The following is a 26,412-nucleotide window of genomic DNA, read 5'->3' on the forward strand; positions in this document are numbered from 1 at the left end:
CCCCCAGGTCAGGGACAGTACTCCTCCTACAGCTTTCCCGGTTCCTTCCCCTCATGCAGAGGTTCGTCTTGTAGCAGGATCTAATTTCTTAGGAGCAGGGCTCCTACTTTTATACTACATTTCTTTTGTTCTTGCAGGCCAGGGGGGCCCTTGCCTAGTTCGGTCCGGTTTCTGAGCACTTTGTTGACATGATGCAGGCTTCTGCTTTCAGTGTGCAGGGCAGAGACATCAGAAGCTCCACAGGGGGTGGAGCCAGCATTGTGGTGGCAGAGCACAGCCCTATTCAAAGTCCAGGTGCACTCCTCCCACCCATCCTGGTGTAATCTTCCTATTCACCACCTGGCTGCCCAGTCTGTCTCCTGGAATTCCCCAGCACTGTCACTCACACAAACCAGACAGCAGATACACATCAGCGCAGAGAACATTAAAATAAATTTTGCTAAAAGATGTATTTTATTATTCTGAATTCAGGCATACTAAACTCGATTTTCTACCATGTTCCCTGGGTCTGTTAGGATCATAGGATGTAACAATTCTAACAGCCCATTCTGGCCTATGAGAACAGGTAGCCTTACAATAGTGAAAAACGAAAATGGCTGTAATTCACTATTAGGACATGCCACACACCTCAGGGCATGTCCTACCTTATGCTTACAATGCACCCTGCCCTTGGGCCTACCAAAGGGGTGACTAATAGGAAGTTAAGGGAAGATTTAGGGACTGGCAAGTGGGTGCACTTGCCCAGTCAGCATGACAGTACCAGACTGCACGCAGGTTCTGCAATGGCAGACCTTAGACACATTTTACTGGGCCGCTTCTGTGGGTGGCACAACCAGTGCTGCAAGCCCACCAGCAGCATTTGTATTTACAAGCCGTGGGCACTCCTGGTGCACTTTACTGGGGCCTGACAGTAAACCAAATAAGCCAATCATGGAATCCAATCAACATATACATTTTATATAGGGAGCACTTGCACTGTGGCACTGGTTGGCAGTGGCACAGTGCTCTGAGCAGCCAACACCAGCAAAACACATGAGGCACAGCGATAAAAAAAGTGGAAGGGAGACTCACGCCAAGGTGCCAGGTCTAACAGAGAGTGTGACCCTGGCCCTTCCACACCTACAGGCAGTGAACACGAAGAGAGAGACCCTGACCCTTTCCCGCTTCCAGGAGTGCACATGAAGAGGGAGACCCTGATCCTTCCCGGCCCACAGGCAGTGCACATGAAGAGAGAGGCCATGATCATTCCCCACCTCCATGCAGCACACATGAAGAGAGAGACCCTGATCATTCCCCACCTGAATTTAGCGCACATGAAGAGAGAGACCCTGAACCTTCCCTTCCTCCAGGCAGTGTATATGAAGAGAGAGACCCTGATCCTTCCTCACCTGCAGGAGGTGTATATGAAGAGAGAGAGACTGATAATTTCCCTCCTCCTGGCAGTGCACATGAAAAGAGAGACACTGATCCTTTCCCTCCTCCAGGCAGTGCACATGAAAAGAGAGACACTGATCCTTTCCCGCCTCCAGGCAGTGCACATGAAGAGGGAGACCCTGACCATTTCCCGCCTCCAGGCAGTGCACATGAAGAGGGAGACCCTGATCCTTCCTGGCCTACAGACAGTGCACATGAAGAGGGAGACCCTGATCATTCCCCACCAGCATACAGCGCACATGAAGAGAGAGACCCTGATCCTTCCTAGCCTACAGGCAGTGCACATGGAGAGAGAGACCCTGATTTTTCCCGCCTCCAGGCAGTGCACATGAAGAGAGAGACCCTGATCCTTCCCGGCCTACAGACAGTGCACATGAAGAGAGAGACCCTGATCCTTCCCGGCCTACAGGCAGTGCACATGGAGAGAGAGACCCTGATTTTTCCCGCCTCCAGGCAGTGCACATGAAGAGAGAGACACTGGTCCGTCCCCACCTCCAGGCAGCGCACATGAAGAGGGAGACCCTGACCATTTCCCGCCTCCAGGCAGCGCCCATGAAGAGAGAGACCATGATCCTTCCCCACCTCCAGGCGGCTCACATGAAGAGAGAGACCATGATCCTTCCCCACCTCCAGGCGGCTCACATGAAGAGAGAGACCATGATCCTTCCCCACCTTCATGCAGCGCATATGAAGAAAGAAACTTACTTGTGAAAGAGCCCATGACACTGATTCCAATGGAGTTAGAATTGTAGTTCGGAGCATGCGCACCAACCGTGGTCCAGCCGCGCCCTTCATACACTCGGCCGTCCTCACCGACGAGAAAGCTGCGAACAAAGCAGAGAAGGAGAACTTTAACGTCTATATCCTCAGGACCTTAGCCAACCGAGCAAGGAAATCCTATGATGGTCGTAGTCTGCACTGTCCGCACAGTGTGCCTGTGACCCCCTTACTCCAGCCCTTGAGCCTTGAAGGCTGAGCTTCTCCTCACCATACTGTGGGGCAGATCTACGAAGAAGTGCCGCAGCGTGGCACCGCTAGCCCTTTGGCTGAGCCACGCTGCGGCACTTTCGAAGCACAGAGATGCAACATATTTACAAGAATATTGTGCATCTCTGTGCTTCCCCCTGTGCTGGCGCACAAACTGCAGCCATGCGCTGGCGCAGGCACCCTTGCATCATGATGCAAAGATGCCTGCATTGTGGTGAGATTGTTTTTGTGCAGGAAGGGGCACCTTCCTGCAGAAAAACAATCACTACTGGAATTTTCCTCTTTCAATGCGTGCTGTAGAATGCAGCACGCATTGAAAGAGGAAAAAATGAGGAGAAATGAAAACATTTCTCCTCGTTGGGCCTTGCTACGCCACCTCTAGGGTGGCGTAGCATTCCCACGCATCTCCAGATTTACAATTTCTCGTAAATCTGGAGATGTGTATTGATTCATGGGTGTTGCGTGGGAAAATCCACAGCAACACACATGGAACGCCCCTTCAACGCAAAGTGCTGCGTGTGAAGGGGCCGTATTTACAAGGATAGGAAAAGTCATGCAGGGTGGCTTTTCCCGTCCTTGTAAATATGGAGGAGCCCCCTGCTCCACCAGTACGTGACGAAAAATGACGTACTGGTGGCGCAGGGGGCTTGTAAATCTGCCCCACAGCTTTCCTTCCTGAACTCTTGCCTCACCCTGCTTCTTCATCAATGGATCTTTCCTCTGTTCTGCTCTCTTGTAACTCACCTCGCTCTTCGATGACAGGCCTAACGTAGCCTGTCCGCTGTGTGTTCTGTTTCCCTTCTTATTTGTCATGCAGATGCAATGAGCACGTATGTGATTGACCGTGACTACTGTGTTCTGCCAGGTCAGTTTATGTGTGCATGGATCATTCCTCTGTGGCTCTTCACTGTAGCTGTAACACACACTGCTTCTCTTGTCTGCATCTGTGACACTTGGCTCTCCTTGCCACTGGTGGTATCACCCCATGGGCCTTTTACTTGTACATGTGTCTCCTTGGGCTCCCCTTGTTTCTGGTGATATCACCCCATGTCTCTGCTTCTTGTATGTGTGTCTCCTTAGACTCCCCTTGCCTCTGGTGGTTTCACACCATGGCTTGCCTTCCTTCTACGTGTGTCTCCTTAGGCACCCCTTGCCTCTGGTGGTTTCACCCCATGCCTCTCCTTCCTTGTAGGTGTGTCTCCTTAGGCACCCCTTGCCTCTGGTGGTTTAACCCCATGGCTCTCTTACTTGTACGTGTGTCTCCTTAGGCACTCCTTGACTCTAATGGTATCACCCCATGCCTCACCTTCCTTGTACGTGTATCTCCTTAGCCTCCCCTTGCCTCTAATGGTATAACCCCATGCTTCTGTTTCCTTGTACGTGTGTCTCCTTAGGCTTTACTTGCCTCTGGTGGTATCACCCCATTGCTCTCTTACTTGTACGTGTCTTCCTAGGCTCCCCTGGCCTCTAATGGTATCACCCCATGCCTCTCCTTCCTTCTACGGGGGTCTCCCCTTGCCTCTGGTGGTATCACCCCATGTCTCTCTCACTTGTTGGTGTGTTTCATTGGGCTCCCTTTGCCTCCGGTGGAATCACCCTATGTCTCTCTTGTACGTGTGTCTCCTTGGGCTCCTCTTACCTCTGGTGGTATCACCCCATGTCTCTGCTTCTTGTACGTGTGTCTCCATGGGCACCCCTTGCCTCTGGTGGTATCACCCCATGTCTCTGGTTCCTTGTATGTATGTCTCCTTGGGCACCCCTTGCCTCTGGTGGTATCAGCCCATGTCTCTCCTTCCTTGTGCGTGTGTCTCCTTAGGTACCCCTTGCCTATGGTGGTATCACCCCACGTCTCTCATTCCTTGTGAGTGTGTCTCCTTGGGCTCCCCTTGCCTCTGGTGGTATCACCCCATGTCTCCTTCCTTGTGCGTGTGTCTCCTTGGGCTCCCCATGCCTCTGGTGGTATCACCCCATGACTCTCCTTCCTTGTGCATGTGTCTCCTTGGGCTCCTCTTGCCTCTGGTGGTATCACCCCATGTCTCTCCTTCCTTGTAGGTGTGTCTCCTTGGGCTTCCCTTGCCTCTGGTTGTATCACCCCATGTCTCTCCTTCCTTGTACGCGTGTCTCCTTGGCACCCTTTACCTCTGGTGGTATCACCCCATGTCTCTCCTTCTTTGTATGTATGCCTCCTTGGCACCCCTTGCCTCTGGTGGTATCACCCCATGTTTCTCCTTCCTTCTGTGTGTGTCTCCTTGGGCTCCCCTTGCCTCTGGTGGTATCACCCCATGTCTCTCCTTCCTTGTACGTGTGTCGCCTTGGGTTCCCCTTGTCTCTGGTTGTATCACCTCATGTCTCTCCTTCCTTGTATGTGTGTCTCCTAAGGCACCCCTTGCCTCTGGTGGTAACACCCCATGTCTCTCCTTCCTTGTACATGTGTCTTCTTAGGCACCCCTTGCCTCTAGTGGTATCACCCCATGACTCTCCTTCCTTGTACGTGTGTCTCCTTGGGCTCCCCTTGCCTCTGGTGGTTTCACCCCATGTCTCTCCTTCCTTGTACGTGTGTCTCCTTGGGTAAACCTTGCCTCTGATGGTATCACCCCATGTCTCTCTTCTTTGTACGTTTGTCTCCTTAGGCACCCCTTGTCTGTGGTGGTTTCAGCCTCTGGCTCTCTTCTTTGTACGTTTGTCTCCTTAGGCACCCCTTGTCTCTAGTGGTATCACCCCATGTCTCTCCTTCCTTGTACGTGTGTCTCCTTAGGCTTCCCTTGCCTCTGGTGGTTTCACCCCATGTCTCCCTTGCCTCTGGTGGTATCACCCCATGGCTCTCTTACTTGTACGTGTGTCTCCTTAGGCATCCCTTGCCTCTGGTAGTTTCACCCCATGTCTCTTCTTCCTTGTACGTGTGTCTCCTTAGGCACCCCTTGTCTCTGGTGGTATCACCCCATGTCTCTCCTTCCTTGTACGTGTGTCTCCTTAGGCATCCCTTGCCTCTGGTGGTTTCACCCCATGTCTCTCCTTCCTTGTACGTGTGTCTCCTTAGGCATCCCTTGCCTCTGGTGGTTTCACCCCATGTCTCTCCTTCCTTGTACGTGTGTGTCCTTAGGCCCCCCTTGCCTCTGGAGGTTTCACCCCATGTCTCTCCTTCCTTGTACGTGTGTCTCCTTAGGCTCCCTTTGCCTCTGGTGGTTTTACCCCATATCCCTCCTACCTTGTATGTGTGTCTCCTTGGGCTCCCCTTGTCTCTGGTGGTTTCACCCCATGGCTCTTTTGTACGTGTGTTTCCTTAGGCACCCCTTGCCACTGGTGGTATCTCCCCATGTCTCTCCTTCCTTGTACGTGTGTCTCCTTAGGCATCCCTTGCCTCTGGTGGTTTCACCCCATGTCTCTCCTTCCTTGTACGTGTGTCTCCTTAGGCACCACTTGTCTCTGGTGGTATCACCCAATGTCTCTCCTTCCTTGTACGTGTGTCTCCTTAGGCACCCCTTGCCTCTGGTGGTATCACCCCATGGCTCTCTTACTTGTACGTGTGTCTCCTAAGGCATCCCTTGCCTCTGGTGGTATCACCCCATGGCTCTTTTACTTGTACGTGTGTCTCCTTAGACATCCCTTGCATCTGGTGGTTTCATCCCATGTCTCTCCTTCCTTGTACCTGTGTGTCTTTGGACACCCCTTGTCTCAGTTGGTATCACCCCATGTATCTCCTTCCTTGTACGTGTGTCTCCATAGGCTCTCCTTGTCTCTGGTGGTATCATCCCATGTCTCTCCTTCCTGGTACGTGTGTCTCCTTGGTACCCCTTGCCTCTGGTGGTTTCACCCCATATCCCTCCTTCCTTGTATGTGTGTTTCCTTGGGCTCCCCTTATCTCTGAGGGTTTCACCCCATGGCTCTCTTGTACGTGTGTCTCCTTAGGCATCTCTTGCCACTGGTGGTATCACCCCATGTCTCTCTTCCTTGTGCATGTGTCTCCTTGGGTACCCCTTGCTTCTGGTGGTATCCCCCCATGTCTCTCCTTTCTTGTACATGTGTCTTCTTGGGCTCCCCTTGCCTCTGGTGGTATCACCCATGGCTCTCTTCCTGGTGCGTGTGTCTCCTTGGGCTTCCCTTGCCTCTGGTGGTATCACCCCATAGCTCTCTTCCTTGTGCGTGTGTCTCCTTGGGCTCCCCTTGTCTCTTTTGGTATCACCCATGGCTCTCTTCCTTGTGCGTGTGTCTCCTTGGACTCCCCTTGACTCTGGTGGTTTCACCTCATGGCTCTCCTTCCTTGTATGTGTGTCTCCTTGGGCTCCCCTTGCCTCTGGTGGTATCGCCAATTGCTCTCTTCCGTGTGCGTGTGTCTCCTTGGGCTCCCCTTGCCTCTGGTGGTATCACCCCATGGCTCTCTTCCTTGTGCGTGTGTCTCCTTGGGCTCCCCTTGTCTCTGGTGGTATCACCCACGGCTCTCTTCCTTGTGCGTGTGTCTCCTTGGGCTCCCCTTGCCTCTGGTGGTTTCACCCCATGACTCTCCTTCCTTGTACGTGTGACTCCTTAGGCTCCCCTTGCCTCTGGTAGTATCACCCCATGTCTCTCTTCTTTGTGCGTGTATCTCCTTAGGCACCCCTTGTCTGTGGTGGTTTCAGCCTCTGGCTCTCTTCTTTGTACGTTTGTCTCCTTAGGCACCCATTGTCTGTGGTGGTTTCAGCCTATGGCTCTCTTACTTGGACGTTTGTCTCCTTGGGCACCCCTTGTCTCTAGTGGTATCACCCCATGTCTCTCCTTCCTTGTACGTGTGTCTCCTTAGGCTTCCCTTGCCTCTGGTGGTTTCACCCCATGTCTCCCTTGCCTCTGGTAGTATCAGCCCATGGCTCTCTTGTACATGTGTCTCCTTAGGCATCCCTTGCCTCTGGTAGTTTCACCCCATGTCTCTTCTTCCTTGTACGTGTGTCTCCTTAGGCACCCCTTGTCTCTGGTGGTATCACCCCATGTCTCTCCTTCCTTTTACGTGTGTCTCCTTAGGCATCCCTTGCCTCTGGTGGTTTCACCCCATGTCTCTCCTTCCTTGTACGTGTGTGTCCTTAGGCCCCCCTTGCCTCTGGAGATTTCACCCCATGTCTCTCCTTCCTTGTACGTGTGTCTCCTTAGGCTCCCTTTGCCTCTGGTGGTTTCACCCCATATCCCTCCTTCCTTGTATGTGTGTCTCCTTGGGCTCCCCTTGTCTCTGGTGGTTTCACCCCATGGCTCTCTTGTACGTGTGTCTCCTTAGGCACCCCTTGCCACTGGTGGTATCTCCCCATGTCTCTCCTTCCTTGTACGTTTGTCTCCTTAGGCATCCCTTGCCTCTGGTGGTTTCACCCCATGTCTCTCCTTCCTTGTACGTGTGTCTCCTTAGGCACCACTTGTCTCTGGTGGTATCACCCCATGTCTCTCCTTCCTTGTACGTGTGTCTCCTTAGGCACCCCTTGCCTCTGGTGGTATCACCCCATGGCTCTCTTACTAGTACGTGTGTCTCCTTAGGCATCCCTTGCCTCTGGTGGTATCACACCATGGCTCTTTTACTTGTACGTGTGTCTCCTTAGACATCCCTTGCCTCTGGTGGTTTTATCCCATGTCTCTCCTTCCTTGTACCTGTGTGTCTTTGGACACCCCTTGTCTCTGTTGGTATCACCCCATGTATCTCCTTCCTTGTACGTGTGTCTCCTTAGGATCTCCTTGTCTCTGGTGGTATCATCCCATGTCTCTCCTTCCTGGTATGTGTGTCTCCTTGGCACCCCTTGCCTCTGGTGGTTTCACCCCATATCCCTCCTTCCTTGTATGTGTGTCTCCTTGGGCTCCCCTTGTCTCTGGTGGTTTCACCCCATGGCTCTCTTGTATGTGTGTCTCCTTAGGCACCCCTTGCCACTGGTGGTATCACCCCATGTCTCTCTTCCTTGTGCATGTGTCTCCTTGGGTACCCCTTGCTTCTGTTGGTATCACCCCATGTCTCTCCTTTCTTGTACATGTGTCTCCTTGGGCTCCCCTTGCCTCTGGTGGTATCACCCATGGTTCTCTTCCTGGTGCGTGTGTCTCCTTGGGCTCCCCTTGTCTCTGGTGATATTACTCATGGCTCTCTTCCTTGTGCGTTTGTCTCCTTGGACTCCCCTTGACTCTGGTGGTATCACCCCATGTCTCTCCTTCCTTGTACGTGTGTCTCCTTAGGCACCCCTTGCCTCTGGTGGTTTCACCTCATGGCTCTCCTTCCTTGTGTGTGTGTGTCCTTGGGCTCCCCTTGCCTCTGGTGGTATCGCCAATGGCTCTCTTCCGTGTGCGTGTGTCTCCTTGGGCTTCCCTTGCCTCTGGTGGTATCACCCCATGGCTCTCTTCCTTGTGCATGTGTCTCCTTGGGCTCCCCTTGTCTCTGGTGGTATTACCCATGGCTCTCTTCCTTGTGCGTGTGTCTCCTTGGACTCCCCTTGACTCTGGTGGTATCACCCCATGTCTCTCCTTCCTTGTATGTGTGTCTCCTTGGGCTCCCCTTGCCTCTGGTGGTATCGCCAATGGCTCTCTTCCGTGTGCGTGTGTCTCCTTGGGCTCCCCTTGCCTCTGGTGGTATCACCCCATGGCTCTCTTCCTTGTGCATGTGTCTCCTTGGGCTCCCCTTGTCTCTGGTGGTATCACCCACGGCTCTCTTCCTTGTGCGTGTGTCTCCTTGGGCTCCCCTTGCCTCTGGTGGTTTCACCCCATGTCTCTCCTTCCTTGTTCGTGTGACTCCTTAGGCTCCCCTTGCCTCTGGTGGTATCACCCCATGGCTCTCTTGTACGTGTGTCTCCTTGGGCTCCCCTTGCCTCTGGTGGTATCATCCCATGGCTCTCTTCCTTGTGCATGTGTCTCCTTGGGCTCCCCTTGTCTCTGGTGGTATCACCCACGGCTCTCTTCCTTGTGCGTGTGTCTCCTTTGGCTCCCCTTGCCTCTGGTGGTTTCACCCCATGTCTCTCCTTCCTTGTTCGTGTGACTCCTTAGGCTCCCCTTGCCTCTGGTGGTATCACCCCATGGCTCTCTTGTACGTGTGTCTCCTTGGGCTCCCCTTGTCACTGGTGGTGTCACCCATGTCTATCTTCCTTGTGCGTGTGTTTCCTTGGGCTCCCCTTGCCTCTGGTGGTATCACTCCTTGGCTCTCTTCCTTGTACGTGTGTCTCCTTGGGTACCCCTTGCTTCTGGTGGTTTCACCCCTTGCCTGCACCTCTGTCCTCCTATGTTTCCCCTTGCATGTGCCTGTATCTCACAGAGTGCTGTCGCCTACACCTGACCTATACTCCTTCATGCCCCGCTGTCCCCTTACCTGTATCCGACGTCACACCAGCCATTGCTGTTCATGTGGTAGTTCTGAATGCTCTTCGCCTGGCTGACGCATGCAGACTGAGAGGTGCAGGGGCTTCCCTCTGTGTGATGGATGATGACGTACGACACAGGTGTTTTCATTGCGGTGCGACAGGTAGGGGACCTTCCACCCCACTGGGATTTGGAGAGGATGGTTGGACAGCCTGTTACAGAAAGATCAAGTATCAGACATGAAGGTAACTCCACACACATGCTGCCCAGATCACAGCTCCTCTCTAAGACATAAACGTGGCATAGAGTCAAGAGCTCCGCGGGGAAGGCTCTAACTGGCCACTTCCTCCACCTAGGGATCTGGTAATCCCAGGATGTGTTGTGGACCAAGAGATCTGACTGCATGTCTCCTGGGAGAAGATTTTCTTGATTATGGGAGGGGGCTCACCAGCACAGCCACAAAGGGAGGGGGCACACCAGCACAGCCACAACTTTGTTGGGTTGTGGGATAGACCACCTGTGTGGGTGACTGTCCAAGTGACCTCTCAAGGACCCTAGCGAAGCCTAGAGGCTGCTCTCCAGTGTTGTGGGAGGACTGCCTGCTGCCTCTTTCTCTTAGTTCTCAGTATGCCTGGATTTGAAACTCCTCATTGTCCCTCATTCTATGTAGAATTTGTCTGCATGCACTTGGATAGAACGATGTGTTGTCGCAGAATATGGGTCCCCACTCCATGTACGTAACTCCTAAAGGTATAGACTGTTCTATGGGGCTAGCAGTAGCCAGAACTAGCTGTTTCCCCTCCCTTCGGTTTCCCAACCTGAGCTGATCATCAAGAAATAATTATCAAGGCAACAGCACTGTTTTCAAGTCATCCTCCTGAGGAAGCACCTCTTGGAAGAGGCCGAAACCATACCAGTTTGAGCAGGTCACAGTTTAACACTAGACAATGACTGGGGCACACCTCTCATAGTTAGACTTCATCTCCCTGCCAACCACCATATCCTGGGCTCTGTGCTGAGAACAGAAAATGTCTACGTGGAATTTACAAAATTAATTTGGCTGTTTCACTTTCCAATGGTTCCCATTGGCCAACTGGAGAGAGCCACCTGCCGCCCAGGTCTGGTGTTAAGTGAGTGAAAGACAGAGTAAAAGAGTAAATAAAGAGGTGTAAGAGAGTGAGTAGGAGAGAGAGTAAAATGGAATAATAGAGTATGATTGAATAAAGAGTAAGGGTAGAAAAGTACGAGAGGATAAAAAAGAGAATTTTAAGTAAGAGAATACTTTAGAGAGTGAGTAAAATAATAAGCTGGTAACTGACTAAAGTCCAGGGGGCAGATTTACAAGAAACTGAAGCATCTTTGCATTACAGAAGGGATGCGTCAGTTTCCCTACGCCTGCTTACAAAGCTCTTGCGCTACCATGGATGCGTCCTATTTACAATACGGGGCACCATGACGCAAGGATTGACAGATGCGTCAGACATAGTGGCCGCAAAAATTTGGCGTGTAAATTTGGACTGCTTTTTGCGACCATAAAATTGGTACATGTGGTCCTAACGGAGTAAATAGCAGAGTGAGTAAAACGGAACAAAAAAAAGAGATTGAGTGAGACCATAAGAGAGGGAGTAAAAAAGAGATTAAGGAAATAAAACAGCAAGAAAGTGAGTACAAGACAAGGTAAGTCACTAACTAAGATACTAATTAAGAGAACTAGTGTTAGAAATACGGGTCTCTAGTTGGCAGAGGTAGGTACCTTTGACCAAGTAGGGACCCTTGCTTCTAGTCAGGCAAAGGGGGGTACAGTCCTGCATAACCCCTGCTCCCCCCTTGGTAGCTTGGCACTAGCAGACATGCTTATCTCAGAGGCAGTGTGTGAAGCATTTGTGAACACATACAGCAATACCGTGAGAACACTACAAATGGACACCACACCAGTTTAGAAAAATAAGTAATCTTTACTAGACTTAACACAAGACCAAACGACAAAAAATTCACAATACTGTAATCAAAAATAGACTTTAAAATGGTAGAAGATAGCTTAGTTCAATGTAGATTGTAAATGCGACACTTTACTCTCAAAGTACCTTGGATGCATCACGCAAAACAAACAAAAGGTTTGCAGGGAAGGTGATGCGTCAGTTCCTTGCTTCGGAGGAGGTGATGATTCGGTTCCTTACTGCAGCTCAAGGGAGGTGATGCGTCGGTTCCTTACCGGAGAGGAGGTGATGCGTCGGTTTCTTACTGTGTTCCGGTTAAGATGCGACAAGATGGCGCCTCAATGCGATGCGACGATCAGGTGCAATGTAACAAAATGGCGTCTTTGGTGCGATGCGGCAACGTTGGATGCGATGAATGCAAGCACGACGGCCGTGCGGCGAACTCTGTAACTTCTGAGCCGTGACAGGCCCGCAACATGCTTTTCCGGTGATACGACGGCAACCTCTGCAGCGGCGACACACTTCTCCGGTGATGCGACACGCTTCGTTGACGGCGAACAGCTGCGGTGGCGGCATGCTTATTCAGCGATGCAACGGCAACTGCTGCGGCGGTGACACACTTCTCCTCGTTGTGTCGCGCTTCCAGCTCCCAGCGACAAGCAGTCTTCTCAGAGGGCCCAAACAACAGTAGGCACCTCTCTGCAAGTAGAATCCCCAGCAAGGGAATTCAGAGGAACTGGTGGTGAAGTCCTGTATCCCTGAAACTCCATCCAGGAGGCAAGCACACTTCAAGCCCTTGGAGATTCTTCTTCAAGATTATGAAAAGTTCACAAAAGTCCTCTTCCCCTTTCCTTGGCAAATAAAGTAACCACTGCAGGCCAACCCCAGAAATAGCACAGCACAGGGGCAGTCTCCTCCTTCAGTTTCTTTGGTTCTTCTCCTTGGAAAAGGTTTGTCTTGATTCCCAGAAGTGATCTAAAGTTCTGGGGTCTGGGCCCCAATAAATAAATCCTTTGTCCTCTGAAGGCAGAGGGTGCCTGTGCCCAGCCAAAACCAGTTCTGTGCAGCTTCCGGCAGGAGGTGGAGACAGCATTGTCTGAGAGCAGGCCTGGCCCAGGTAGCTGAAAGGACATCTCCTCCCCCTACTCTCTATTCTATGAGGGCTCAGGTCAGTGAAAGGAAATCTTCGCCCCCTACTCTCTATTCAATGCAGGTCCTATTCAGCCCAGCCCTGACCCATCAGACTGCTGGAGCCAAGGCCCTCTCCAGCCCCCTGTCACTCACAAACCAGACATGGAATACACAAACCTAACAGAGGCATGCTGGATGGTTAGGCAAGAAAATACCTACTTTCTAAAAGTGGTATTTTCAAACACAGAATGTAAAAACCACCTTCACTAAAAGATGTATTTTAACATTCTGAGTTCAGGCATACTGAACTCGAATTTCTACCTTGTTCCCTGGGTCAGTTAGGATTATAAGATGTTATAATCAAACTGCCCATTCTGGCCTATGGGAACAGGTAGCCTTGCAATAGTGAAAAACGAAATTGGCTGTAATTCACTATCAGGACATGCCACACACATCAGTGCATGTCCTGCCTTTTACATACAATGCACCCTGCCCATTGGGGTACCTTGGGCCTACCTTAGGGATGACTAACATGTAGAAAAGGGAAGATTTAGGGATTGGCAAGTGTGTGCACTTGCCAAGTCGACATGGCTGCCCCAGGCTGCACAGAGGCTCTGCAATTGCAGGCCTGAGCCATACTTTACAAACTGCTTCTGTGGGTGGCACAACGAGTGCTGCAAGTCCACCAGCAGCATTTGATTTACAGGCCCTGGGCACACATGGTGCACTGTACTAGGGTCTGACAAGTAAATCAAATAAGCCAATCATGGAGTCACTAATCCATAACACAATTTACAAAAGAGAGCATATGCACTTTAGCACTGATCTGCAGTGAAAAATTGCCCAGAGTCATAAAACCACCAACAACAGGTCAGAAAAAATACAGGAGGAAGGCAAAAAGTTCAGGGATGACCCTGGTAAAAGGGCCAAGTCCAACAACTAGTAAAGAAGAAAGTATGATGGTAAGTGAAAGAGTGAGTTAGAGTGAGTAATAAATTAAGAGCATAAGCAAGTGAGTAAATGGAACTGAGACTGCTAGTAAGGAAGTAATTAAGAGTAAAAGAGAAAGTAAGAGTGTGAACGAAAGAGAGCAAGAGACTAAAGAGTATATTTACTAGGAAATGGTGTGGTGTTGCAACGCTGAGCTGCGTCCTTTCTAAAACTCAGGGATGCGTAATATTGCCAAGAATACGGAGTACCCCTGTGGCAGCACTAAAAATTGCTGCCAATCACCAGCGTAGACACCCTTGCTCCATTTTGCAAGGGTGTCTGAATTGCTGAGATGATTATGTGTAGAAAGGTATCCCTTCCTGCACAGAAACAATCGATAATGGCGATTTGCTACGTCTATGTGTGCTGCAGAATGCAACCCACATCGAAATAGCAAAAAACGAGGAGACATAAAACAATTTCTCCTCGTTGCTCCACTCTAACAACTGCTTTTCACTGGTGTTAGTTTTTGGCACTGCCTCATATTTAAAGATTCTTGTAAATCTGGGTCAGCATCAAAAAGCAATGGGTGTTGCATGGAAACTCCCACAGCAACATTCATAGCTCTCCCCTTTCACGTAAAGTGATGCGTGAAAAGAGGCAATATTTACAAGGCAGCGTTAAGCCGCTCAAAGTGACTTAGCACCACTTTGTAAATATGGATCAGGGCATAGCACCACTGGAGTATCAGTAAAAGTTACGCTCCTGTGGCTCTATGCCCTTCTAAATATGCCCCTGAGAGGGTAGGCGATTACTAAAGTGAGATTCTGGAGTATATTACCAGGAATTCGAGCACCGCTGTTTTAACGTAGCAGTGCTCCAAAAAGATTACTGCTATGGTATGACAGTTCCTAACACCATGTTAGTGTCATATGTATAATATGACATTCATTGTGTTAGGAAGAGGCCAGTGTCGTAAAAACAGACATTTGTCATTAACAAATCTGCTGCAAAAGTGACGTTTGCCCAATTAGCATCTAGAAAATAGATGCTAGCCGTCCTAGCGTCAATTTTGTGTGCTTAGTGAGAAAAAAATATGCAAAAATGCTGCTACATGGAAAAAAAAAAGTTACACTTACCCGAAAGCAGCAATGGTGCAGCCAGAAGTGAGCAAAACCTTGGACAAACACCCCAGCAACCCCAGTACCAGCCAGGCTGACCAGCCAGAGTCCCAGGGGAAGCGGAAGTGCAAGTTCAGTGAGGAGGAGAATCAGATTTTGATCACGGAGATGACGGAGTACCAACACCAGCTCTTCTTCACCTCCAAAATGTCATTGGGGAGGAAAAAGGCCATTTGGCAGACCATAGTGGACAGGGTGAACAGTGGTGCCAATGTCAGGAGGACAGTGAGTAACCCTAAAAAGCACTGGCATGGTTGCAAATGCAGGATGAGGAGAAACTGGCAACCAATTTCAAGGCAGCATTGCAGCCCGGAGATGGTAGTCCATTGTCCCAGGAGGAGTTGGATCACTTGGAGGAGCGGTGTCCGCTGTCATCTGCGAGGAGTCGGTGGATGGAGTTCTGGGACGGGACGGTGCTGACTATGATGAACTGCAACAGGGTAAGTATCTACAAGAGACAACGGGGGGAAACTACGTAAGGTCAAGCATTGCAGGAAGCTATGCCCAGGCGCTCTGCGGCACTGCCTGCGGGACAACCGGTAGGATGCCGGCTCATCTAAGGTGAAACATAACTTCAATGGAGGGATCATAGGTATTGTGATAATAAGTTGGCATAGGGCAGCGCCGCAAGACTTCTAGCTGTGTTACCCTACGTCACAAGGGCAGGTATGCGCTGTATCTACAAGATATCTACAAGATACAGCACACTCCTGCCCTTTCTGCCTGCACCGGTGCACAAACAGCAGACGTCCGCCAAAGCAGGCACTCTTGCACCATGGTGCGAGGGCACCTACGTCGGTGTATTCCAGTCTGTACAGTCCATTGCTGAATTTTGTAAATGATGCCGGATGGCACTACTAAATTGCTTGCAGCACCATTTTGTGCCATTTCTATGTGAATGTGGCCCTCGGTAGGTACATGTCACCGTTTGCAGCACCACTACCATGTGGGGTGTTCCCTGACGCATATCTCTGTATAACAGCCTACAATGTCAGTCCATTGGATATGGTCATACATAATGTAGGTGTCGAAGGTACATGAGAGTCAATGTCTGATCAGGGTCTCATCACTGTGTGGCATTAAGTCGGCAGCCAGGACCAAATTGGGAACAGCCAGAGGGGGCATTTTCACAAACAAGTGTATGGGTCAGATTAAGAGTGTGTACCACTCTGCTGAGAACCAACTGTGGTCATGATGAGGTCGGGTGAACCTCAGGGATCGTAATCTGACTAGCATTACAGGGCCCATCCACTCAGAGTAGGCACGCAGTGGTAGTGAGAACAATGCTGAGATCCAGTTGTCTGAAAGGGACATACAGTGCTGTGTGCCATCCATACCCTTGTGTAACAGGTGTCCCACGCATCAATGAGGAACTGAAAGTGGAATGTATTGCACCTTGATTGTCGACTGGATTACTCATGTCAACATCTAAGAGGGATCAGCAATAGCATTTCTCCGTCTCATTACAGAGGATGAACCCTCACCTCCTGGCCAGCATGCTGTCCCAGACGCCAGAGATGATGGGCATGATGACAACATGCAAACCATTGACTTCCTCGCTGCTGTGCTGCCTCATGTGCTGGCACAGATGAATGCTGCTGCAGGCATGGGATCCACATCTTTTGCCCCTGATGTGTGTCTGCCCCTTCTACAACGCCCCCCTCATGTGAGACACCACACACATCAGAGGAGGAAGATGTGGATGGCACCTGTTTCTGACAAAGAATTGTTTGGTAGCAGTCATCTGTGCCACATACCCAGTTCCTCCTTTGCCCTGTGCTTATAAACATGCCAGGGAACAGCTACTGTCACTTTCTGTGATTTCGCCCTGTTCACCTCAACCATTTGTGGACTGTCAATGTGGTCGATCCTCTCTAAGGCCAGTGTGGTCATGCTCCTCATTGAAGCGCTCCTCTCCTCCATATGTCATAGATCATGTTCCACCAATGGACTCTGTCTGGACAACCACTGGCTCAAAACCTCTTTTGTGGTTGTTGTGATATGAACTGTCCCTTTGAGCGACATAAGTATCAGCACATGTGAATGAATGCACGTAGTACTACCTGTCTGTTGGAGTCAGGACTAGGTTGACCACCGTGCATTCTGTGAGGCAAAGACACCAACTACTTGTACAAGGGACATGTGTTGTTTGGCGTCAGGGACAATGCTTGGCAGTGCGAGTGAAACACATTTGGTGAACCCTATGTGTGTGTGTTGACTAGAAAGTGGTTACTCAAGGTTGCAAGCATGAAGTGCAACAGATGTCATGCAGTGAATGTTAATGGTGAATGAAGTCACCCCACAAGTGCCGGGTGTACCCGTGGATACTAGCAAGCAAACAACATTGGTTTTACAGAGCAGCCTTCAATTTGTGAGTCAACAGACCTTCAATGTGGCCAAATGTTTTGATCACAACATCACTCCAAAGCATGTTGCATGATGTACCCACACAGTGAAATGTATGTGAACATGTTTCACTGTGTACCATTTCCATCATGATTGCCACGTGCACTGCTCAACAATGTCTGGAGATAGATAATATAAAATCCTGTCATCCGGAGAGATCCCTGTCCATAGGTAAAACAACTACACACTCATGTTTCCAAACACTGCTAGCAAAGACAAATGCATGTACATAACATTATCTGAGCACACATGCTATCTCCCACACAGTAAATCATGATGTAGACCTGTATGAAGCAAACAATGACATTTAATGTATATAGAAATCTTAAAAACTACCTACTCTATACTAACTAATTGATCTTACCTAACCTATACTATCTTATCCTACCTACTACCTTAACTTAACCTAGCTTACTCTACACATTTAGCACAACATGATAAATACTAACCTGCCACCCCCTTAAGACACGTCTTCAGACAAGGACAACAGAAACTGCACCTAAACATCAACTAACCACACACAGAAAACTAAACAATTATATACATATTTATTTTTCTTTTCATTTTGTATAATTTTAGTATTTTTTAATACACATATAAAACACATCAAACCCCACCCCAAAAAATGCACAAAGTACCCCTTCCCACTAAACTTCTAACCCACACCTACAAAACCCCTAGTATCACTATCCCTACACTATCACTAGATTAACTAACCTAAACTAAGCTATAAAAACGTTATGTAAAATATTATAACTATATACAGGGGGAAGGGCAGAAAGGCTTTCTGTAGCAATGGTCGCTTGGATTTTCCCACTGCCTGCGTGATCTTATGGAGGAGTGTCAAAGCCTAGTCCATTTTATTTCCAAAAAAAGCCACCCACAACTTCAAATCGGAAATGTCCTTTTTTATGCCTGTTTCGAAAGAGCTAGGCCCTCTGCTGGCCTGAGGTGTGGGGCCGGGTGGTTGAGATGGTTCACCGGTGGAGGTGCTGGGTACTTGTGCCTTGGAGGTACCTTGGCCTGACCGTCATTCCTGCCTGAGCTCCTCTTCTCCCGGGTTGGTGGTCCTGGAGGAAAGCTTCTCCACTTCCCCTGAGCCTTCTCCTCCTCGTAACGCTCCCTCGTGGCCCTGTGGGCCTTAGCGCTCCTAGTAGCGCTCCTTTCATGGGTTATGCTTTGTCAGCTGCTCTGGGGTCATGTTGTCTGTTTAAGCAATAGGGATAACTGTCAGTCAAATAGTGACAAGAAACCGGTACAAACATCATGAAGCAATATTAATTTCACAACACCTCCTACAGATTAGATTCATCTTGCAGCTTAGAGTGAGCATACACATGCCTATTATCTATCAGATCAGATTTACTGAGGTCAAATTACGAAGACAGGGCAAATGTCCCACAATGCAATCTCACCACCTTGGAACAACTAGGTATGACCATGTCAGCACATGGTAGGCTTAGGAACAATGCTGTTTTGAACCCATGGAATGGTACACATGTAATCTTTACTTAACATCAGTGTGCTCTCTGCATCCTGCAATGGGCTTTATGCCATAGGGACTTGCCGCAGTAAGAAGTGAAACGTCTGCACAGTACATGTATGATCTCACAGCATAGTGCAACGGATATGGCAAGGATGCATATCAGGGCACATTGCTAACTACACTGAACACTTGGCCGGTGTTACATTTAACAATGGATGCAGGATGAGTACCACACATCACACGGAGGCATATAAAACCTCTCCTATCTGAGCGCGTGTAAGTCCATAGTAGACCATGCCACCGCTCGTTACATGCTCCCCATTTCATAGCATGTGCAGCTTGCATGCATTTCAAGTTATTCACAACCACGGCCATGTTCAGATGTGTAACCACTACCACATATTTTCACATGGTCTGCCTCTGCGATCATGGCTCCCCTGTCAAGCCTCTATCATGTGGTCCCTCCCAGATTGGCAATGTGTTCTCCTTGACATTAGTCAGAGGCCGATAGCCATGCAACACTTAACATCCACTTCCCCTGACCTATGAATCACCATACAAAGTTTATTTCTGATGGGGTGCACATTGGATCTGGAAAGTCGCACCGCATCTGACATCACACTCAGTCCTTTCACTACACAATGAGCATTGATGAAGGCACTCACTGGGGGTCCTATGATGGGGGTCCTGCTACCAGACAAACATGTAGAACACATCGGAAAACTTTGAACACATATTTGATATGCAACAGAAGCAGAGCACATATGCATAACTATTGGCTATGCAACCCTTCAGGTTGTAAGTAATCAAATGACACAGCTGACATGCCTGAATGATAGACATTGGTAAGGCAGGCTCAAGTGTACATACATGTGATGAGCCAAAACATGCATCTGTCGGCCAATTTCCAGACCCAGCTAATGAACCTCATCACTGCTACATTTCGTTAGGGTAGCTGACTGATGATTCTGTGCACCTACCAAACTCACATACCATACTCAGAAAGCCATTGCAGTACGAAGACCATCTTAAATTTGGACACCAGGAAATGAGTACACTACGTACATCACACATTATGTGTACTTGTTCCTTAAGTAGGTGAGTTCTGTACCTGTCAGTTCTGAGGAGTATCAGTTATTGTTCCGGCATGTTCAATGCATCCCTTAGTTTTTAATAGTAAAATTGAACAATAACACGTATGGGATAGGTTGAGATGTGTCAGATTCAGGCTGGCATATCCTTGGATACAATACCATGTGAGTGAGCTCCCCTCTGACATACATTGGGCCTCACATACAAGCAGCATGTACAATGGGAGTCTCATATGTAAGGCCAGCTCCAGTGGCTCGGCCTCAAAATCACCTCCATGAGGCCATGCAAAGCCAGCATGCGGGACTTGGATGCATTCCATGGTATGGAGTCAACAAGCCGGTGCAAAGCACAGCGCAGCCATAGTGGACATCAAGGAGCCATACCTTTTACATACGAAATGCTGTTCAAGACCAGTGACATGTGTTCAGCCACATTCAAAGGTTAGCTAAGCAGTGGAAGCCATGACAGGCCTCATTAATGACTGAGTACCCGGGGAAGGTATGCCAATCGCTATGGGCCTTATTTACAAGGCCCTCGTGCAGCCGGTGCATCACTTTCGATGTAGTAAGAAGCGACAAGCCAGCAGTGCAAGGGCTTTGCATATAACCCCTACGTTCTCTAATGACCCATCACAACTGTACCTGACAAATGCCGGTTGTGAAATAAGCAGCTCTGGAGCTGATCTGCACTACCTGGTCAGTCATCATATGAGTTGTCTGGATGAGCTGTGGGCATGTGCATCATCTCAATGCTTCCCTGTGACTCATTTGTATCACCTACAGGGACACTAACACGTGTGTGGCCGCTCAATGTCACAGATAGCACTGTTGCACAAATCGTGCCAGCCCTACTGTCACCACATTTCTGGCTTTTGCATGAAGGCATGGGCTATTTTGTGCCAAAAGTCATTTGAACCATACTCAATGTTACCACGAATCATCAATGGGTTCATGAGACACATAGGGAAGCAGACAAATCATGTGAACTTACCAACTGCTCCACCAACTTCGATGCCAACATAGTCCAGGCGGTCAGACTCCCTGCTGGCCACATCAGTCCAGCGATGCTTAAGCTGATGGGGGTTGCGGTCCACTCCAAAGAGCCTCAGCATCTGGAGTCATCAACTCTCCCACCTTTGCTTCCGCACCTTCATGGGGTAGCCCTGGAGCACACGTCCCCCACTGGCTACCATGGCAGGCAGGTAATGTGTGATGAGCGACTGGAATCTCCGAAACTCCTGCTCAGTTATAGGGCTAGACCGACCCTTCCCAGGAATGATCCCACCCACATAATAACACCCAAACACAACTGAACCCCCCAAAAAACCTACTACTACATCTATAACAACTACACCCCAAAAGACAAACACCTGACAGCACACAGGACAATACACAACAATACACAACAATAAAGCACAAAAGGACTTGAAGGAAACAACAGGGACAGCAGACATGACAAACCAGCTCAGCCAAAACACAACTACTCCCAAGCTAAGACAGTAAAACAGTGACTTAAATTGGAAATGAAAGTAACTTCACAGTTCCTGGTTTGCAGCAAGCAGGATCCATTACATCACTTCCCTGTATCCATAACATCACTTCCTAGGTGGATGCATCACGTTTTCAGCTGATGAATCATTTTTTTATGCCACTAGTCAATGCGTCAATTTCACACAAGGCCTGACAAGGCATCTGCTTGGAAGCGTAATTTTCGACGGACGCAGTGGCTTCAAAATTCACGCTTTAGGCTCATGCGGCTTTTATTTTTGACGCAATAGGGCAAATGTCTGTATTTGGGTGTATTGGGACATGCAATTCATGTAATAATTTACAGAGATTGCAGTATTGGATGTGAATAGTGGAGTTGACCTGTTTCCTGTCTTTCCATGTATTTACTATGTGTGTTGACAGTGTACATATGTGTGTGTTAATGCTGTTCAAGGATCACCGATGCATAGTGTCCAAACACTCTAGTAGCACAAGGGCGCAGATTACAAGAGGTGCCAGGTGTGCTAAGTTAATCTTATCACCCATTTACATTGCATTGGCTTCCCCCAGGAATGCGACAAACTAGCACTGCCATGGGCTCAGTGCACCTACATCTACATCAGCACGGCCTACTGCTAAACAGTGCCATGTGCCACAGTAGAGGCATCAGGTTGTGGGAAAAATTGGGAGTGTTATATGTTCCCTTGCAGGTGAGTGCTGCGATTGGCTGCAGCCACTTGGAAGGGAAGGTATGGATGGCGACACATGATTGTTTGAGTATGGGTAATTCATATTCCAGGATCATACCCCACATGAAAGTAACAGTGTCATTTGCGGGCAACATGATTCTCACTCATGCTGTTAGTGCTATGTTAGATCACCATGCATGCCTTGGCGTGACCTCCTACAAATTGCTGCCAGTAAGAGTGTGTAAATCGCACCACAACTACACTCTGCATCAAGGTGGTGTTGCTTGTGCATAGCAGTGGGTGTTCTCCTGCAACTGCAACACAGTTGCACTGGCAAAGTATAGTATGTAGCATTTGTGATATGAGATCACCTAAAGGATTTCATACGTGGATATATTATTGATTTAGCATATGTAGACTGCTGGTTTGGGACTGCGTTCCCATGCACATACTGTGTAGATCACTTCACAGTCATCATACTATGAGTTGACTGCTATCGTCCACAAGAACGAGGCCGTACAAATGACTAGTTGTAGGAGAGACGCACACACAGTCAGTGCACACTATGTATGTTACCACACCATGTTAATTGTGGCTGGCCATGGAGGACTATCTGCTACAGGTAGTTGGCATTCACACTATTTCATTTGTACCAGATGCTGTTCAGTACTGTTTGTTACACATAGCTACATACACTTTCTGTGAGGCAATTATTAGCTGGTGTGATGTGCTTGTTTTTATGTTTACTGTGACTATGAAATCAAAAAGCATAACCCCGGTAGTGCTCATATGTTTATTTACATATATATGTACACAGTTTCATGTATTCATCATTGAATGACCTCATGTGAGTCACTCATGCATCAGTGATTTCTTTTTATGATGTGGTCCCTCTGCTGTGCGGCAACTGATGGAACAGTTTGATGAGGCACCTCATCTTCCTCCTCCTCCTCGTCCGGCAGTTCCTACTCCTCATTGCCATCAGCCCATGGTACATTTGTCCCAACACAACTTTTGTGCGATATGCAGCAAACGAGTATTATTTTGCATACTGTTGGTGGCGAGTAGAGTAATTGGCCTCCAGACATATCCAGACTACTGAAGAGGGATTTCAGTAAGCCGAATGTCCGCACGACTATCTGCCAGGTCCTGCTTAGGGTTTCGTCTGAGGCTTTTTAAGGGGAGTCATCACTCACGGCTGCAGAGCAGACCCTTTAGGGGCACAATTAGTTAAGAGGCAAAACCAGGGGTGGTCCAACATTCATGTCCATTCTGTATGTGTCCTGATTGACCCATACACCTTGCTTACTCTAAGAGACATGCTATGGCATTGTGTGGCACACACACAAGAAGGGATTGAACTGACTGGCAAACTGCTACACACACAGGTGTGCTGCCCTCTGTAATTCAATTTCAATTTTTCAAGGCTGAGTGCCAATGTCATGCAGGTGATGATATTTCACCAGTAAGGACAGTTTATATGTCATTGTTAGAAACACATCTCACATTCATCTGTTGTGTCTATTATTGATGACTATTGCCATCTCTTCACTGATACCTGCCTGGTTTGACAGCCGGTAGCTGGAGTAAGTGATGTGGTTTACTTCACTCACACATATTTGGCAGTGAGAGTTGGAGTCAATGTTGTTCAATGTCTTCAGCCGTGGGAAGAATACTGAGTGGATCTCAACGCGGGACATGATAGTGTACACACGGCAGTGCACAGTGTGCACTATGCTGACAGTAGACAAGGTGTTTGAGATAGGTGGCAATCTTGCACTGTACAGGGCAACTGGTAGACTGACTACACGACAATGCCACACTGCTTGTGGACAGCGTAGGCCATATTTTCCACATGATTCAGTGTCCAGGGACCTGTGGCGGTGCTGGCAGAATCTGTCCAGCATTGAAGCGTTGCTCCAAAGCAGGCGCATTATTCCAGAGATAACTGTGCTGTTGGCTGTAATGGGAGGTGTAGTTTGTGCACGAGGCTGCACCTTTCTGCACAGTCTGGAGCCTTGGAGGAATATTAGAGTGGTTTGTGCACTACAATACGGTGTGCACTTTGATTGTGATATATGTATATGATGAGTGATGTAATGCAGCATGGTAGACATGAGGTTACAATATGACAACATTTCTCCGTTTCACAGGTCTCGGATACATCTCAAGCCTCATGACCCTGGGACATACATATGGACACATGGACTAGAGACAAGGTATCCCTTCCTCCAACAGGGTGTTTGTAAGCAACATTTCACATGGCGTTGCATTAGTGAAGCTCTTTGACACTATTGAATGCACACACAGGGCCTCATTTAGCAGTTTTTGCTACAGGGCAGCACTTGACGTCATCCGGCTGCGCTGACCTGTATCCAAAGTGAAAGGCTGGAATGTGCCATATTCCTAACATACAGCACATCCATGGTTCGTCTGCATATGCACCACAAGTGCCAACACCCCCCCTTGCACCATGGTGCACGTGTGCCAGTCTTGTGTCCTACAATAACGTCATGCTTTAAGGGGCATAATCCTGCACCAAAAACAACATATCTATTCTATTTCCCCCTCCCGCGAAATGCAGGACACAGTAAACTGGACATGACAAACAGACATGTAATTATGTACGCACATTTCACTTCCCCGTGGGAGACACACTATTTGCACACAGTCCCAGGGTCCCCGAACAATCAATATGTGGAAATGTGTGAGATCTTCATTGGTGTTACATGGGAAAAGCCACCACAAAGCCCACGGTACCCATCCTTAACATGCGGTGAAGGAATGCTGCACCTTGCTCTGGCTTGCCTTACTGCATATCTATGAGTCCATGCAAGGGCACGCAGGCTGACTTTGAATTGCTTATTGATATTAGTTGGACCAGTGATGCTCCTTCTGCGGAGTTCACTTGCACACGTGACCCACAGTGGCGTATTTAGTCTGGACATGTGTGATTTGTAGGATTGTGTTGTGCATATGCCATGGACTATGGCGCAAGAATGTAGACCCACACCTGCTATGCATGCACATGCTCATTCAGCCTAACACTAATATCAACGTATTTCAACATTATTGACTGTCATGTGGTCTGTCATGCGCTTGAGAAATACTTACCAACCATTAGGCCATTCCCGTAAGTCCCATTCTGGAAGCGCTCATTGATGATGGAATGCCGGAAAATGAAGGAATCGTGCGCACTGACTGGTAACTTTGAGCGGACATTGAAGAAGAGGCCCAGATAGTCCACGATTGCCTGCACGTTCATCGACGATGTATGCTTCTTTTTGTGGTACAAGTGTTATGTAACCACTGGAGGCACAAGTTGTACATAGGTGCAGTCCATTGCCCCCAACACATGTGGAAATCCTGCAATGGCATAAAAGCCTTGCTTGTTTTTCTGTTGGTCCTGCGTTGTGTTGGGGAAGAAGAGATACCGGGTGTGTGAGTTTTATGATGGCATCCAGGACGGTGGGGAGGAACCTTAAGAAGGATGCCTGGGATACTCCTGCCACTGTGGCTGTGGCGTGTTGGAAAATTCCAGATGCCTGCATGTGCAGGACAGCCAGTAGCGTGGCCTGGAGAGGGATGTTGGTGCACTGCTGCGATGTTGGCTGCAGCCTTTGTGCAATCTGGTGCAGGAGGCGGACAATAGACTCCTTCCTGAGCCTGTTTCAGGCAATGACCTCCTCCTCCCTGAGGTCAATGAGGGTGATCCTCTGGCGGTATGTCCGCTCCCTTCAGCGCTGCCTCCGTGGTGATGGTGAGGGTGGAGGTGGTGGTGGTGATGGTGGTGAGGGTGGAGGTGGTGGTGGTGATGGTGGTGAGGGTGGTGGTGGTGGTGGTGATGGTGGTGAGGATGGTGGTGGTGGTGGTGATGGTGAGGGTGGAGGTGGTGGTGGTGATGGTGGTGAGGATGGTGGTCTTCTTGGAGCTCCAGGCTGCAGTAGGAGTAGGTCAAGGGTGACATTAGGCTTGCAGGAGTGATTTGGATATGTTTTTCTTTTCCATAGCGTTGAACATTTGCCGCAATTGGGACTCTGCGCCTGTATTTCCAAAGTAGCGCCACTGCCCAAAATTGTTGTACATACGACTCCTATCTTGCATATCATTAGCAAAAGGTGCTAGAGGTGAAAAGTGACGCTAAAGTTGTCTAGCATCACTTTGCAAATATGGCATTAAAAAAAAAAAAGCCTCCGCAGCTTTAAAAAAATGTATGCTGCTGCGGCGATAGCGCCTTGTAAATATGCCTCTAAATGAGTGTGAAATCCTGTGACAGAGCCATAGAATCAGTCAGTAGGAGAGTGAAGGAGAGAGCGAGATAGCATGCAAGCAATAGAGTTAGTGTGAAAGAGTTAAAGATCAGCACAGCCCTTT

The 26,412-nt window shown here is 48.9% G+C and overlaps 1 protein-coding gene across 1 annotated transcript in view; it reads right to left on the reverse strand.

Annotated features, from left to right (window-relative positions):
* The window catches only part of LOC146859482 (peptidoglycan-recognition protein SC2-like), a 74,772-nt gene that overhangs the window by 18,687 nt on the left and 29,673 nt on the right, over positions 1 to 26,412 (reverse strand). The window contains exons 3-4 of the mRNA XM_085650212.1: positions 9,710 to 9,911; positions 2,140 to 2,258 (exon numbers count right to left, since the gene is read on the reverse strand). Coding sequence (XP_085506338.1) covers positions 2,140 to 2,258; positions 9,710 to 9,911 — 321 coding nt within the window. The remainder of the gene's footprint in view (positions 1 to 2,139; positions 2,259 to 9,709; positions 9,912 to 26,412) is intronic.

Source organism: Triturus cristatus, chromosome 3_2, assembly GCF_964204655.1.
Source record: "Triturus cristatus chromosome 3_2, aTriCri1.1, whole genome shotgun sequence".
NCBI lineage: Eukaryota > Metazoa > Chordata > Amphibia > Caudata > Salamandridae > Triturus > Triturus cristatus.